This window comes from Astatotilapia calliptera, chromosome 19 (genome assembly GCF_964374335.1).
Source record: "Astatotilapia calliptera chromosome 19, fAstCal68.1, whole genome shotgun sequence".
Taxonomy (NCBI): Eukaryota; Metazoa; Chordata; class Actinopteri; order Cichliformes; family Cichlidae; genus Astatotilapia; species Astatotilapia calliptera.
Window position 1 is genome coordinate 10,542,905 of NC_137440.1, and position 16,308 is coordinate 10,559,212.

The following is a 16,308-nucleotide window of genomic DNA, read 5'->3' on the forward strand; positions in this document are numbered from 1 at the left end:
AGCAGTCTTATACAAATTATTAGGCAGTATTGGTTTATCACACAGATAAAAAACATCATCCTGCAAGCTTGCTCCCTCTGTAAGTCACAACTGTTTTCCTGCTGTAGGTGAGTGGGCCTGCATGTCTGCTGATGTTGTACTGATAAAAGGTTAACACCATGTTCAACTACAGCTGCCTCTTTTGTGATCTTATCTGCAAAAACTTTCCCTAATGCAACTTGATCTTTCCCTCGCATGTGTGCTGCACAATTACAAACGGCAATTCCACTGGTTAATAACGCTGCCTCCAGCAGATTTTGCAAGAGTTTGGTGTGTTCTACAGGTTTCCCTGTCGAAGTTGTCACACCTCGTCTCACTCACTGCACTACAAAGAAATGTACAGTAGCAAATGTATACTGCCTATCAGTGTATATTGTCTCTCTACAGCTTTACAGGCTTCCGTTAAAGCTAGCATCTCTGCTGCTCAAGCAAATATGAAACATGCTAGTTGTCCTACATAGATAACTCTCTCTCACTGTCTGCTACAGTAAAACGTGTTCTAGTCTGTCCCTCTGCTATTGCAAAACTCAAACCATCAACAAACCAAACCTTTCCCTCAACGAGTGGCACATCTATTAAGTCATCCCTCGGTTTACACTTCTTCTCCTCACGCTCTCTACTCTCATGAGAAGTGCCCTCTTCTTTCGTTGGCAAAAAGGGTTGGACAGATTCAGAATTGTGCACCACTTTATGGTAATATGTGTGGTTGTGAGAGTAACAGTAACATTAAAGACAAGTGTCTTGTAGGTGACAGAAATGTAAGTTTTTTTAGTCTGTGTCACGGCTCAACGGCACGAGGGAACAGGGATGGACACAGGCGCAGAAACCAACCCGGAAGCGAGGTGACAGAAAACAAATGATTTATTTCCGCCCACAGGTAAACAAAGGTGAAACACAAAGCGACGCCACCACACTAGTGGCGCGTAGGATTCGTCGGTGATAATGAGGGCGACCTAGACACCTCTAGGAGACGGCTGAACAGCGGGGACAGCGGGGAGGTAGAAACAGGACTAGGTAGGGGCCGGGGGCACTGGAACAAGAGGAGATCACGATCAGAGGGATCCAGCAGACAACCAATAATCCTCCGCAGTTGAATTGAATTGCCTTACTTGGTTTCAGATGGAGGGGACAGGTGGAGCGGAAAACCCGGAAGCGGTCGAGGCGTGGGGAGGCAGGCAGGTGAGCGGTGGGCCGGCAGGCCACGTTGTGTAAGCAGCTGGCGGCCCAGGTCCAGGAGGACGGGAGCAAGGGGAACAAGATCTCCACTCCGGGTGCTATCGCTGAGGACAAGAAAAGACAGGTTAGTCATCACACGGTGTTAAGACAAGGTTTAGGATGCTCCACTGAACTAACATGGGAATAGCAGATACTCAGGCGATGAGTGGTTGAGAGCGCAGGTCTGATATACCGCTGGCACGATTGCTCACAGGTGGTCAGCCAGGGAGGGGCAACCGGACTCCGCCTAAAGGAGGAGGAGCCGCTGTCTGAGACCTGCAGGTGCCCAACCAGACCATGACACCACCCCCCCCTCAAGGGTCGCCTCTCGGCGACCGGCCTCTGTAGAATGCCGAAAGCAAGGCGGGGTCGAGAATCCGGGACCGGGGAACCCAGGACCTCTCCTCCGGCCCGTACCCCTCCCAGTCGACCAGGAACTGCCTGCCCCTCCCCCGGCGGCGTACATCCAGGATGCGGCGGACCGTGAAGGCAGGATGCCCACCGATGAGCCGGGCGGGCGGCGGGGCAGCAGGAGGCGGGCACAACGGACTCACCACAACCGGCTTGACTTGGGAGACGTGGAAGGTCGGGTGGACCCGTAACGAGGAGGGCAACTTTAGCCTGACCGCGGAGCGGCCAACCACCCGCTCCACCTCAAAAGGACCGATGAAGCGTGGGGCCAACTTGCGGGAGTCCGTCCTGAGGGGAATGTCTCTGGCGGATAGCCACACCTTCTGTCCCCGGGCGTAGGCAGGTGCCGCCTTGCGGCGGCGACCCGCGTAGCGGCGCTGGCGGGCGACGGACAGGCCCAAGGCCCGGCGGGTGCGCGACCACACCCGTCGGCAGCGTTGCAGATGGTGCTGGACGGAGGGGACCTCAAGGTCGGTCTCGCGCTCCGGAAAAAGGGGTGGCTGGTAGCCGAGAGAGGCCTCAAAAGGCGAGAGACCCATCGCTGACGAGGTGAGGGAGTTGTGTGCGTACTCCGCCCACGGCAATAACGATGACCAGGAAGCCGGGTTGGAGGCAGCGACGCAGCGGAGAGTGGCCTCCAATTCCTGGTTGAGGCGTTCAGTCTGACCATTAGTCTGAGGGTGGTGTCCAGAGCTCAAACATGGCTTCGCTCCCAGGGATGTACAGAACGCCCTCCAGACCTGCGATGTAAATTGCGGTCCCCTGTCTGAGACGACCTCCGAGGGTATCCCGTGCAGCCTAAACACATGGTCGACTAGCAGATTAGCGGTTTCAGTGGATGTGGGGAGTCTCTCGAGGGCGACAAAGTGAGCTGCTTTGGAAAACCTGTCGACCACAGTGAGGATCGCGGTCTTGCCAGAAGAAACAGGTAGACCAGTAACGAAATCCAAAGAAATATGCGACCAGGGGCTCCGTGGAATAGAGAGAGGCTGCAGCAACCCAGCCGGGCGTTGCGTGTTAGATTTGCCCCTAGCACAAACACAGCAGGCGGCCACATACTCCTTGACATCTTTATCAATAGACCCCCACCAGAAATACCTTTTAATGAGGGCACTCGTCCGCGCGCCTCCTGGATGGCAGGAGAATCTCCCCTTGTGGACCCAGTCGATCACTTTGGAGCGGGCCGCCTTAGGGACAAAGCGGCGGTCAGGGGGCCCTGTGCCGGGGTCCGGCTCGGTCTCCAGTGCCCGACGGATGTCCTCCTCCACCTCCCACGTGAGGGAACCCACCTTGACGCTCGCAGGGAGGATGGTGGGCACGGCGGACGACTCCCCCGCGGCGTCAAACTGCCGGGAAAGGGCATCCGGTTTCACGTTGCGGGACCCTGGGCGGTAAGAGATTGAAAAGTTAAAGAGACTGAAAAGCATGGACCAGCGTGCCTGACGTGAGTTCAGTCTCTTGGCTGCACGAATGTACGTCAAGTTCTTGTGATCTGTCCACACTATGAATGGGTGCTCCGCCCCCTCGAGATAGTGCCGCCACTCCTCCAAGGCCAGCTTCACAGCCAACAGTTCCCTATCCCCCACGTCGTAATTCCGCTCAGCAGGTGATAAACGACGGGAGAAAAAGGCGCACGGATGGAGCTTGGACGCCGTGCCGGAGCGCTGGGATAACACCGCCCCCACCCCGATGTCAGATGCATCCACCTCGAGAATAAACGGTCTCCCGGGGTCGGGGTGAACCAAAACCGGCGTCGAGGTAAACAGTGCCTTTAACTTGGTAAACGCTGCTCCGGCCTCCTAGCTCCAAATAAAAGGGAGCTTCGGTGACGTCAGCCGGGTCAGCGGCGCTGCTACCTGGCTGTAGTTCCTGACGAAGCGCCGGTAGAAGTTTGCGAAGCCCAAGAAGCGCTGCAGATGCCGCCGGGACGCAGGTACGGGCCACTGCACGACTGCCGTAACCTTAGCCGGGTCAGTCTTCACCTGCCCCCCCGCGAGGACGTAGCCCAGGAAGGAGACGGAAGGTGAGTGGAACACGCATTTCTCCGCCTTGACGTACAATTTGTTTTCCAGCAACCGCTGCAGCACGGCTCTGACGTGCGCCCGATGTTCCACCACGTCTTTGGAAAAAATCAGAATATCGTCGAGATAAACGAAGACGAAGCGGTCCTGGAAATCTCGCAGGACATCGTTCACCAGGTTTTGAAAGACCGCCGGGGCGTTTGTGAGACCGAAGGGCATCACTAAATATTCGAAGTGCCCCAAGTGAGTGTTAAAAGCGGTTTTCCACTCGTCGCCCTCCCTGATTCTGACGAGGTGATATGCATTCCTGAGGTCTAACTTGGTAAAAATGGTGGCACCGTGAAGCGGCTCAAAGGCGGAACTGATCAGCGGCAATGGGTATTTGTTTTTTACTGTTATGTCATTAAGCCTCCTGTAATCAATACAGGGACGGAGCGAGCCGTCCTTCTTACCGACAAAGAAGAATCCGGCCCCGACAGGCGAAGAGGAGGGTCTGATGATGCCGGCCGCCAGGGAGTCCTTTATGTACTTTTCCATGGCTGCCTTCTCAGGATGAGACAGATTGTAAAGGCGGCTCGTGGGTAGGGGGGAGCCCGGTAACAACGTAATGGAACAGTCATATGGCCTGTGCGGGGGCAGTGCTTGGGCTTTGTCCTTGTTAAACACCTCCCTCAAATCGTGGTACACTGACGGTACGACAGAAAGGTCCACGGCAGCACTCGCGTCACGTGCGGGCTCGGCAACGGCTGACGGCGGGGCTGAGACGAGACAATTGGCATGGCAAAACGGGCTCCAACTTATTACTTTTTGCCCAGCCCAATCCAGATGTGGGTTATGTAGCTTTAGCCAGGTGAAACCAAGGACGATGGGGATGCTGGAGGAATGGAACGTCAGGAAGGGGAGCCTTTCCCTATGGTTGCCTGAGGCGACTACAGTAACAGGAGCGGTACGGTGAGTGATGTGGGAGAAAACTTGGTTATCCAGTGCTTTAACTGGGAGGCTAGACTCCAACTCGAACAGGGGAATATTCAGTTGCTTGGCTAGTTTCATATCAATGAGACTCTGCTCAGCGCCCGAATCGATTAACGCCCGGGACGTGTGGGTTGCGGAGCCGAGCAAGAGCGTAACCGGCAACAGGAAGCGGGGCTTAGAATCACTATAGGTACCGCCCACCCGTATCCCCGGACTTACCGGCGGGCGTCCCCTTTTCCCTTCTCCGGACAGGCGGCAATGAAATGCTCCGCGGAACCGCAGTAAAAACACAAACGAGCGCGGCGACGTCTCTCTCTCTCTTGCGGAGACAACCGGGATCGCCCGAGCTGCATGGGTTCCGGTTCCGGGTCAGCCCTCTCCCCAGCGACTGGGGCTGATGGCTGAACCGGAAGCGGCGACGGGGGAATGTAAACAGGTGACGCACGCCGCACTGGCCGACGGGTACTGGAGTTCCTCTCCCGCTCTCGCTCCCGCAGTCTGTTGTCAATGCGAAGCGAGAGCGTGGCTAACTCCTCGAAGGTAACCGGTTCGTCACGGGACGCTAGCTGATCCTTCATGTCCTCGTTAAGCGACTGCGAGTAGACTCCCTGAAGGGCTTTATCGGGCCAGCCGACTGCCGCTGCGGCGGTGCGGAAGTCGATCAAGTAGTCCGCGATGCTACGGCGGCCCTGGCGGAGATTTAACAGCCGGCGAACCGCACTGCCCACCGAGACGGGGTGGGCAAAAGTCCTTTTGAATTCGCCGAGAAAAGCATCGTAGCTACAGGACGGCAACGGGTGTGTGCTCAGGTAAGCCTCGGCCCAATTCAGGGCTCGGTCGCGCAGTTTCCCGATTATATAAGAAACTCGAACCGTGTCCGAAACGAAAGAGCGGGGCGAACGTCCGAACGCCAGCTCGCACTGTAACAGAAAACCGCTACAGGCCCCTGAGTCACCCGCATACGGCTCCGGCTCCGGGGAGGCCGCGTCATGAAACAGGTGACCCCGCTGGGGCTCGGGATCCGCCGCGGGCTGAGGCAACGGCGCGGTCGGGGCGGGCAGCGCTGAGCTACCGGCGGCAGGTTCCGACTCCGCCGAGGGTTGAAGGGACTGAATGTCGGATTGCATTTTAGCCTGCTCGTCTGTGAGTGTGTAGGAAAGGAGGCTGAGAGTAGCAGTAACGAACAGTCAGGACCCCTGCGTGTCGGCTGATACTGCTACGAGCAATATCCGTCATCTGCGAGCCTCCACAAGCTGGGCGGACATGATGGAAGAAGAGTCCCCGCTCATGCCCCCATCGTTCGAGGACCTCCTCGATCAAAACGTGGGCGAGCCGGGTGGCGAGGACGCGGAGGGCGATGCCGACTCCGACCTCCTCGACCTGGAGGACATGGATGAGGAACAGGAGGATGACTCTACCTTTCCTCCCCAGCAGTCCAGGCCACCGAGTGGGGCTGAAGTTGCACCCCTGGTGGACAGCAATTTGTACGAGGTCTGTAAACGGGCTGCTGCCAAGCTAGGCATCCCATGGCCAGCCGCCCAGGATGCCGAAGGGGCAGAACGCGACTTGTACGACGGCAAGAGGCTCCCACCAGCCTTGCCGCCATCAAAGCAGCTTCTGCCAGCAGTCCCAGCCTGCATGAAAGAAATGAGTCGCTATTGGTCAAGCCCTTTTAAAAGCAAGCTTCCGACCAAGGGCTGCTCTAAGCTTGAGATCCAGGGGATGGGTGAACTGGGGCTGACTGAACCCCCAGCAGTGGAGCCTTCAGTGGCATATCACCTTCACCCTAACCGCAGGGCAATCTCAGCTTCTTCTAGCATTTCTTTGCCCAACAAGATAGATCGCCTCACGGCATCTATTTATCAAAGGACATACAAATATGCTGCACAGTCAGTGTGCTCGCTTAATGCAGTCACACTGCTATCAGCATATCAGGCAGAAATTCTGGAAGACATGGGCCGTCAGCTTGACTCGGGTTCCCCGAACCCAGCCCTCTGGGATGAAATCTGCGTGGTTAATGATCTCATTCTTCGCTCCTCCAGGGGAGCAGTCCAAGGGTGTGGTTGCGTTATGGGCCTTGCAGTCTCGGGTGAGAGAGCCTTGTGGCTAAACCTGTCAGGCCTGGGTGATGCTCAGAAGGCTGAGGTCATGGATGCAGCCTATGACCCAACCAAGGGTCTCTTTGGCCCAGCCCTGGAGAGAATGAGAGAAACAAGCACCCGCAGAAAGCAGGAGGGTGAAGCACTCAATCTCTGCTTACCCAGAAAACCTAACTCTCAGCCCCAGCAGGTGCCAAGAGCTGGCTTTGCAGCAACAGCAGCAGCTGCGAGAGGGAGACAGAGTGGGGTCAGAATGCAGAGAGGAGCAGGAGGCCAGCAGGGTGCCCACCAGGCCAAGGTAGAGAACCGAAGACCTTGGGGCAAGCATTCCTTTGCAGCAGTTGCTGCAAAGAACAAGCCGTCACACCCCGGAGAGGGGAAAAAGAAGCGGTCAGCCTAGCACACCTGCAGCATTCTGTGTCACCCCTCTTTTCTTCCCCAAAGAGAAGGAAGGTGTTAGAAGGGGTAACCAAATCACTCCAAAGTTCAGGGTCTCCGGAAGTTTCCAGTTCACCAGGAGCACCCTCAAATCAAATCAAATCAAATCAAATCACTTTTATTGTCACATCACATGTGCAGGCACACTGGCACAGCACATGCGAGTGAAATTCTTGTGTGCGAGCCCCACAAGCAACAGAGATGTGCAAACACAACAACACAAACGAGCAAAATACAAGAATGGCCAACCTGAAACTAATAAATATATGTACAATATATAATAGTGTATGCATTTCTGGATGTGTATACTAAATATTTTCCTGTGTGTGTGTGTGTGTGTGTGTGTATGTGTGTGTGTGTGTGTGTGTGTGTATACACATTTTTACAAATTAAATAGTAAAAAAATAAAAATAAAATAATAATAATAATAATAATAATAATAATAAAATATATAAAATATACAGAGTTGAATATGTGCAAAACAAGTGGCATTTATATACAGTGTGGAGTGCATAATGTTAAAGTTCCAGTAGTGAAGCTGAGGTGTCTATGACGTGTTCAGCAGTCTGATGGCCTGGTGGAAGAAGCTGTCTCTCAGTCTGCTGGTACGGGACCGGATGCTGCAGAACCTCCTTCCTGATGGAAGCAGTCTGAACAGTTTATGGCTGGGGTGACTGGAGTCCTTGATGATCCTCCCCGCTTTCCTCAGGCAGCGCTTCCTGTAGATGTCTTGGAGGGAGGGAAGCTCACCTCCAATTATCCGTTCAGAGCACCGCACTACTCGCTGGAGAGCTTTGCAGTTGTAGGCGGTGCTGTTGCCATACCAGGTGGTGATGCATCCAGTGAGGATGCTCTCAATGGCACAGTGATAGAAGGTCCTGAGGATGCGGGGGCTCATGCCGAATCTTTTCAGTCTCCTGAGAAAGAAGAGGCGCTGCTGCGCCTTCTTCACTGTTTTGTTTGTGTGTACTGACCACGTAAGATCCTCAGCCAGATGTACTCCAAGGAACCGGAAGCTGCTCACTCTCTCCACAGCAGCGCCGTTGATGGTGATGGGGGTGTGTACTTCTCTGCACCTCCGGAAGTCCACTATCAACTCCTTTGTCTTTGCGACGTTGAGGGTGAGATGGTTGTCTTGACACCAGTGGGTCAGGGCGCTGACCTCCTCCCTGTAAGCCGTCTCATCACCGTTGGTGATAAGACCCACCACTGTAGTGTCGTCCGCAAACTTCACAATGATGTTGGAGCTGTTAGTGGCCGTGCAGTCGTAGGTGTAGAGTGAGTACAGGAGAGGGCTCAGTACACACCCCTGTGGAGCACCAGTGTTCAGTGTGATGGGGGATGAGGTGATGCTGCCCAGTCTGACCACTTGGCGTCTGTCAGACAGGAAGCTAAGGATCCAGCTGCAGAGGGAGCTGCTCAGTCCTAGATCCTGCAGTTTCCTGTCCAGCTTCGAGGGAACGATGGTATTGAATGCTGAGCTGTAATCTACAAACAGCATTCTCACATACGTGTCTCTCTTCTCCAGGTGTGACAGGGCAGTGTGTAGTGTCAGGGCTATGGCATCATCAGTGGACCTGTTGTGGCGGTATGCAAACTGTAGAGGGTCCAGTGAGTCGGGTAGTGCAGAGCAGATGAAGTCCCTGACCAGCTTCTCGAAGCATTTGCTTACGATGGGGGTCAGGGCTACAGGTCGGCAGTCGTTCAATGAGGAGATGGTGGAGGATTTGGGTACAGGGACGATGGTGGCCATTTTGAAGCAGGCTGGGACTACAGACAGAGAGAGGGAAAGGTTGAAGATGTGCGTGAACACTCCAGCCAGCTGAGCCGCGCATGACTTGAGGACGCGGCCGGGAATCCCGTCCGGACCAGTAGCTTTGCGCGCGTTCACCTTCCTGAAGCACTTCCGCACATCCTCCTCAGACACAGTGTGCGCACTGACGTCATCCGCGGTGCGCACACTGTCCGGTCTCATGGTGTTCGCTGCGTCGAATCTAGCGTAGAATACGTTTAGATCCTCACACAGAGAGGCCGTGGTCTGCGGTGTGCTGGTTTTCCCTCTAAAGTCTGTGATCGTGTTTAGTCCCTGCCACATACTCCGAGGGTTGTCAAACTGTTGCTCCACCCTGTACCTGTACTCACGTTTGGCTGCTTTGATTGTCTTCCGGAGTTGGTAATGTGCGTGTTTGTAGTCCGATGTGTTCGCGGAGGCAAAGGCGGTGTTCCGTGCTGCCAGTGCCGCGCGAACATCTCCGTTAATCCAGGGTTTTTGATTTGGGAAGGATTTAACTGTTCTGGATGGGACGACATCTTCCACGCATTTCCTGATAAATCCACAGACTGAGTCTGTGTACTCATCAATGTCTCTGGCGGCCACGTGAAACATTTCCCAGTCCGCGTGATCAAAACAGTCCCGCAGCGCAGACTCCGATTGGTCCGTTCAACAGTGCACCGCCCTCCGGGTTGGAGCTTCCTGTTTCAGCTTCTGCCTGTAGGCGGGCAGGAGCAGGATGGAGCAGTGATCTGATTGGCCGAATGGGGCGCGGGGGAGGGCTTTGTACGCATCCCGGAAAGAGGTGTAACGGTGGTCGAGTAGCCGGTTTCCACGTGTGTTAAAAAGGATGTGTTGATGGAGTTTTGGTGAGACTTTCTTCAGGTTTCCCTTATTAAAGTCTCTGGCTGTGATAAACGCTGCCTCTGGGTGTGCGGTTTCCTCGCTGCTGATCGCGCTGTACAGTTCCCTGAGTGCACGGTCAGTGTCGGCTTGTGGGGGTATGTAAACAGCCGTAATAATCACTGCTGTAAATTCCCTCGGTAGCCAGAATGGCCGGCACTTAATCATCAGGTACTCCAGGTCCGGTGAGCAGAAGGATTTGACCGGGTGCACGTTCGCATAATCACACCAGCTGTTGTTGATCATGAAACACACACCACCGCCTCTGCTTTTCCCAGTAAGATCCTGTGACCTGTCCGCGCGGTGCACGGAGAACCCCGGTAGTTGTATTGCGGAGTCCGGTACTTTGTCCGATAGCCAGGTTTCTGTGAGGCAGATCACGCAGCAGTCCCGCATCTCTCGCTGGAATGAGATCCGTGCCCGGAGCTCGCACAGCTTGTTCTCCAGAGACTGCACATTAGCCAGTAATAAACTGGGTAACGGTGGTCTGTAAGTGCGCCGTCTCAGTCGAACCAGAACGCCAGATCTTCTCCCTCTGCGTCGGCGTTTGCGGCCTCCAGGGCCAGAGAACAAAGGCGTCTCAGGTGAGATGAATGGGGGGTCTGCAAACGGAGCATCCGTGTTGCAAAACTTGAACTCCGGAAAGTTATAAGAAAGACCGTCTTTTATGTCCAGTAAGGTTTGTCGGTCGTACACAAGGAGACAAGTGCTGCTCGTGAAAAAATAAAGGAAAAGTAAAATTAAACACAGAAGAAAGCCGTTGCTTGGGGGAGCTCGCGACGAGGCTGCCATACTCGGCGCCATCTTGCTCATACCCAGGGATCCCTCTCAGTCTCCTCCTCCAGTTCAGGGAGGACAGACTTGTGGACAAATGGCACAGTGTCACCAAACACTTCTAAGCACTCTGTCTGTGTCACCAAGCACTGCCCAGAGTCACCAGACACTTCACTGTGGTTTGGGGGTAACAAAAGAAATAAAACGTGCATTTCTGCAGCCAGGCAGTTTGCCAAGGGCAGAATGTCCCCCCAGTTTCAAAATAAAAACAAAAGAAAATCACTGCAATTTGTCTTTGTTCCCAGCGGGGGGAGCTCACGCTCTTCCCGAGGGGGAGAGCCCCAACTCCTTCCGGGAGACAGGGGTGACGTCACGCTACCGCTTCTTCAGAGGCCCGCTCGCAGCGCGGCTGGAGCGGTGGCGCGCATGCGCAGTTCATCCCTGGGTCTTGTCAACCATTTCCCATGGTTACAGACTACAGTTTGCGGCAAAACCACCGAGATTCGGCAGAGTGTTAGCTTCTGTGGCCAGTCGCGATTCAGCGAATGTGCTGGAGGAGGAAATATCCTCCCTGTTACACAAACAGGCGATCGGAGCGGTTCCGAGCGAAGAAGCTCAGCAGGGCTTTTACTCCCGCTATTTCCTCATCCCGAAAAAGGACGGAACGTCGCTCCGTCCTATTCTGGATCTGCGTGTGTTAAACAAGCATTTGAGAAAGTACACGTTCAGAATGCTCACACACAAGACGCTTTGTCGCTCAATTCACACAGGCGATTGGTCTGTTACAATCGACCTATCAGACGCATATTTTCACATCGCCATTTATCCTCCACACAGGAAATATCTCAGGTTCGCTTATCAGAGCGTAGCGTACGAGTTTCAAACTATCCCATTCGGGCTATCCTTAGCTCCGAGGGTGTTCAGCAAATGTGTGGAGGCAGCGCTGTCTCCGTTAAGGAACAGCGGCATCAGAATATTTTCTTACATAGACGATTATCTAATATGCTCACGATCGCGCGAGCAGGCGATCAAAGACTCCGAGGTGGTGGTGAATCACCTCATGGAGCTTGGGTTCACTATCAACCTGGAAAAGAGCCACTTGGAACCCACACAGTTTACAGAGTATCTGGGGCTCAGAATAGACTCCATCTCTTATCGTATCGCACTTTCAGAGCGGAGGATCGCATCCTTCACTCACTGTCTTTCCCGTTTTCAGCTGGGGAAAGTCGTGCGATTCCGACTCTGTCTCTGCCTCCTCGGCCTCATGGCCTCGGTGATATCGGTGGTACACTTGGGGCTGCTTATGATGAGAGATTTTCAGCGGTGGGTCGCTTCTCTGCAGCTGTGCCCTCGCCGACATCTCAGTCATGGTGTAAAAATAACGCAGCCGTGTATTGCGGCTCTCCGGCCCTGGAGGAGCCCGACAGCTCTCGCGGCGGGGGTACCGCTCGGGGCAGTATCATCCAGGGTGACGCTGACCACAGATGCATCCCTGTCAGGTTGGGGTGCAACTATGATGGGCAGAGCAGTGAATGGCGTTTGGTCACAGAGACTCACTCTGAATCACATAAATGTGCTGGAGCTCCACGCGGTGCTCCTAGCCTTACGGCATTTTCTGCCGTATCTCCGGGGTCAACATGTTTTAGTGAAAACAGACAACTCCACTGTAGTTGCTTATATCAACCGCCAGGGCGGCACCCATTCCCGGCAGCTACACAGGTTAGCCAGGGAAATAATTATGTGGAGCAGCACTCGGCTCCTCTCCCTTCGGGCAACTCACGTGCCAGGAATTCTGAACAGGGGGGCGGACCTCCTGTCCAGAGGAAATCCACTGTTCGGAGAATGGAGGTTTCACCCACAGGTGGTGGAGCAGATTTGGCAGAGATACGGCCGGGCTGCCGTAGATCTCTTCGCCTCGCGAGAAAACACACAGTGCCCTCTGTTTTTCTCCCTGTCAGACGCACACGCGCCACTGGGCGTGGATGCGCTGGCCCATCCTTGGCCAAAAACTCTGCTGTATGCTTTCCCTCCCCTCAGCCTGATCTCCCCAACACTGATCAGAGTGAGGGATCAGGGGCTGTCTCTGATTTTAATAGCTCCACGGTGGCCATCCAAACACTGGATAGCAGAAATCATCCAGCTTCTGGTGGACGAGCCATGGCCACTCCCCATCCGCAGGGACCTTCTGTCTCAGGCGCGGGGGGAGATATACCATCCCCATCCAGACCAGGTTGCTCTCTGGGCCTGGCCCGTGAAAGGTGGAATTTGAAGGCAGCAGGCATGCCTCCGAAGGTTATTGAAACCATTCAGAATGCCAGAGCCTCCTCCACCCATTCCATTTACAGCAGTAAATGGCGTGTTTTTGAAGAGTGGTGCCATGAAAAGCAGATTATCCCTTTTCAGTGTTCAGTGGTGGAGCTGTTGTGTTTTCTTCAAGACTTGCTGGACAAAAGGAAAGCTTTTTCCACTATAAAAGTCTATTTAGCAGCTATTTCAGCCTGCCACGTGGGGTTTGGTGATAAACCTGCTGGGTAGCACCCCCTTGTAGGTCGCTTCATGAGAGGAGCGCGTCGAACGCTCCCAGTTTCTAGACCACTGGTCCCTTTATGGGATCTGTCAGTCGTTTTAGACGCCCTCTCCCACCACCCCTTTGAGCCTATTGGGGCAGTGGGGTTGAAGTTTCTCTCTCTTAAAACCTCTCTGCTGTTGGCTCTAACCACAGCCAAGCGAGTTAGTGAATTACAGGCTCTGTCTATTCACCCCTCTTGTCTACAGTTGGCCCCGGGACTCACTAAAGCACTCCTGAGGCCTAACCCAGCCTTTGTCCCTAAAGTGTTGGAAACATCATACAGGTGCCCTACAGTAGAGCTCCTAGCTTTTCACCCCCCCTCCATTCTCTTCCGAGAGGGAGCAGAGGCTGAACACTTTGTGCCCTGTCCGGTGTTGAAATCTCCCAATTCTTTGAATCTTTGGGCTGAAGGAAGGACAATACTCGGTGTATAAATGCTCAATCAACAATCATTTATTTCCATACAATTCAACAATAAGAGCATTACAACGTCCGGACGGGAGAGATGCTACCAGAGGGTCAGGCACATGTCTCAAAATGGTGACGGGTTGCTCAGCTTTTTATAGTCTCTAGTGGCCCCCAGCTAGTCGTAAAAGCCAAAACATCACATTTTTTCTCTGTTACAGCGCCTAAGTTATGACCTCGGCAGTTGTTTCTCTGCTTTCTGTAAGGTGGGGGTGTGGAATGTGGTCTATCTATCTCCCCTGTCTTTAGACACAGAGTCTCCTGCTTACAACCTTCTCTTCATGATTCAACACTTAAGCATGTCAAGAAAACAGTGTAACACATTCCCAGCAGATCAAGGATACAGAGTGATGCACATTTATCTAATGAACTAATATGTGAATATGTTCTGTTAACTCAAAAGTATAATGAGAACTAAACTACATACAGCTCACACACTCTATATTAAAGGGTATAATGTGATCTACAGCAGTATTCTAATTCAACTACTTTGATTACATATATAAGGTAACATATAATAACAGAATAATCTAATACCGGGCCTTGGGGACTTATGTTGACAGAACAGCTGGATTCAGGAAGTCGAATCAGCTGTTTGTTTCCTGGGCCTCCCCTCACAAGGGCAGGCCCGTATCACGCCAGAGACTAGCTCATTGGATTGTAGAGGCCTTAGCTCTGGCTTATAGCTGTAAGGGCTTGCAGGCCCCCCCGGGACTCCAAGCACACTCCACTAGGGGTGTGGCCACATCCTGGGCGTTGTTCAGAGGTGTATCAGTCCAGGATATTTGTGCGGCAGCAAGCTGAGCTACGCCGCACACGTTTGTCCGGTTTTATCGGCTGGATGTTGCACAGTCATCCCTGGCTCAGATGGTGCTGGATTCTGGTGCCTCAGGTTCGACCTGAGATCCTGGAGTAGCACTGGAGAGCTGGCGCAATCCGGGAGTGGGCCATATCTCCCATAGTGAAACACCGAGCGAAGTTAGAAAAAGAACGTTGGGTTACTTAACGTAATCCCTGGTTCTTTGATAACAGAGTGAGGTGTTTCACCAACACTTCCCTCCTTGCTTAGGCACGGAAAGAAATCTGCTTGGAATGAGTTAGGAGGAGCTGGTCGGCCGTGTTAGTACGAGGGGGCGGAGCCCTGAGCACGGCTCGACAGGTCTGTCATAGACAGACGTGGTGTCATTGGAGCTTCCGTAGTTGGTCACGCCGAGGCGATTCCCATAGTGAAACACCTCACTCTGTTATCAAAGAACCAGGGATTACGTTAAGTAACCCAACGTTTTCTTTCAGGTCAACCCAGAACCATTCGTCACATGTGTCACTTGGCAGTCCTATCTCAAGAGGTTTCTCATAGTCAGTCACAATCCCCCGGTATTGATACCCAAGGCTGGCGTAACTTGCGGCACACTGTGCCTGAACCATGTTCATTCCCTTCGCGTACAAGGTGGCGTATTGTGTCATTGGGGGCATATAGGAGCAAACATAGCAGTCTTTCCTGAGTGTGCTGTCATGTATATATCGATACCATGCGCTGTTCATCCATGGGTGAATGTGGTCTTGCGTCATGTCACGCAGGTGGGAATTGTCATGTGTCCATCTCTTCTGCAGGTGATTCTGTTTCTCTCCTTCCTCCTGGATGAGTGTAATAGGCTCACTAGGAGCCAGCCACTATGAGGACAAGTTTCTTCATGGTGACCAGGCACACCTAGACTTCTGGTGAGTAGACCGTCAGCGAGAAGGCAAAGGGCAGGTTGTACCCAATCAGCCCTTTCCTTCACCAACAGATCACCTGGAAGCTAGGGGAACCGGCGTCTAAGCGTCCGGATTGTCACTCACTTTTTTACAGTGGCTTTGGTGGATCCAAGATGGTCTTTCTGCTATTTTGCAGGCGGTTGGCGTAGTGAGTAGGACCTGATATGGGCCCTCCCACCTAGGTGAACTCCAATTTTTCCTCTGGAGCACTTTGATCAGGATCCAATCTCCTGGTTGTAACCTGCAAGACACTGGAGAGATATCACTCGGCAGTTGGTTATTTAGCACAATCTCTTTATTCTCAAACAGCTTAGTCATCCACTCTGCTAGGGTGGTTTCTCTTATAGACTTGTTAATTGGTTCACTAGTGAGAGGCAGTGGGAAAGGTCTCCCGTGAATGATTTCAAAGGGTGTGAGCTTTTGTGACCCTCGGGTCAGCCTCATCCACATCTTTACTAGACCCAAACATTCAGTCCACGGCCTTCCTGTCTCTTCCATGCATTTCCTTAATCTCTGTTTTATTGTGCCGTTAGTTCTTTCCACTAATCCTGCACTTTGTGGATGATATGCGCAGTGATGTTTGATGCTGAATCCTAGAGCTTCAGAGACTTTGCTGATTATGTCATTAACAAAATGTGTTCCATTGTCTGACCTCATTAAACTAGGAATGCCGTATGTGGGGATGAAATGATTACATAAGCATTTTGCTACGGAGACTGCGTCTGCTCTTTTTACTGGATAGATTTCAGGCCATTTAGAAAACACGTCTATTATTACTAGAGCATAATTTGATGCTTGGCATTCATTGAGTTCAATAAAATCCATGTGGATTATATGGAACGGATGAGGTGGTGTGGGGAAATGACCTCGCTTTGG

The 16,308-nt window shown here is 53.1% G+C and overlaps 1 protein-coding gene across 1 annotated transcript; it reads right to left on the reverse strand.

Moving 5' to 3' along the window:
* Nucleotides 1-882: 882 nt before the first annotated feature.
* On the reverse strand, nucleotides 883-5,785 carry LOC145422610 (uncharacterized). Its single transcript, XM_080294153.1, has 4 exons — nucleotides 5,125-5,785; nucleotides 4,139-5,005; nucleotides 1,149-3,049; nucleotides 883-1,069 (listed from the first exon to the last, which is right to left on the reverse strand). Exons 1-3 carry the CDS (start codon nucleotides 5,783-5,785, stop codon nucleotides 1,569-1,571), a joined length of 3,009 nt encoding a protein of 1,002 aa, XP_080150279.1. The 3' UTR covers nucleotides 883-1,069; nucleotides 1,149-1,568.
* Between the last annotated feature and the right edge of the window lie 10,523 nt (nucleotides 5,786-16,308).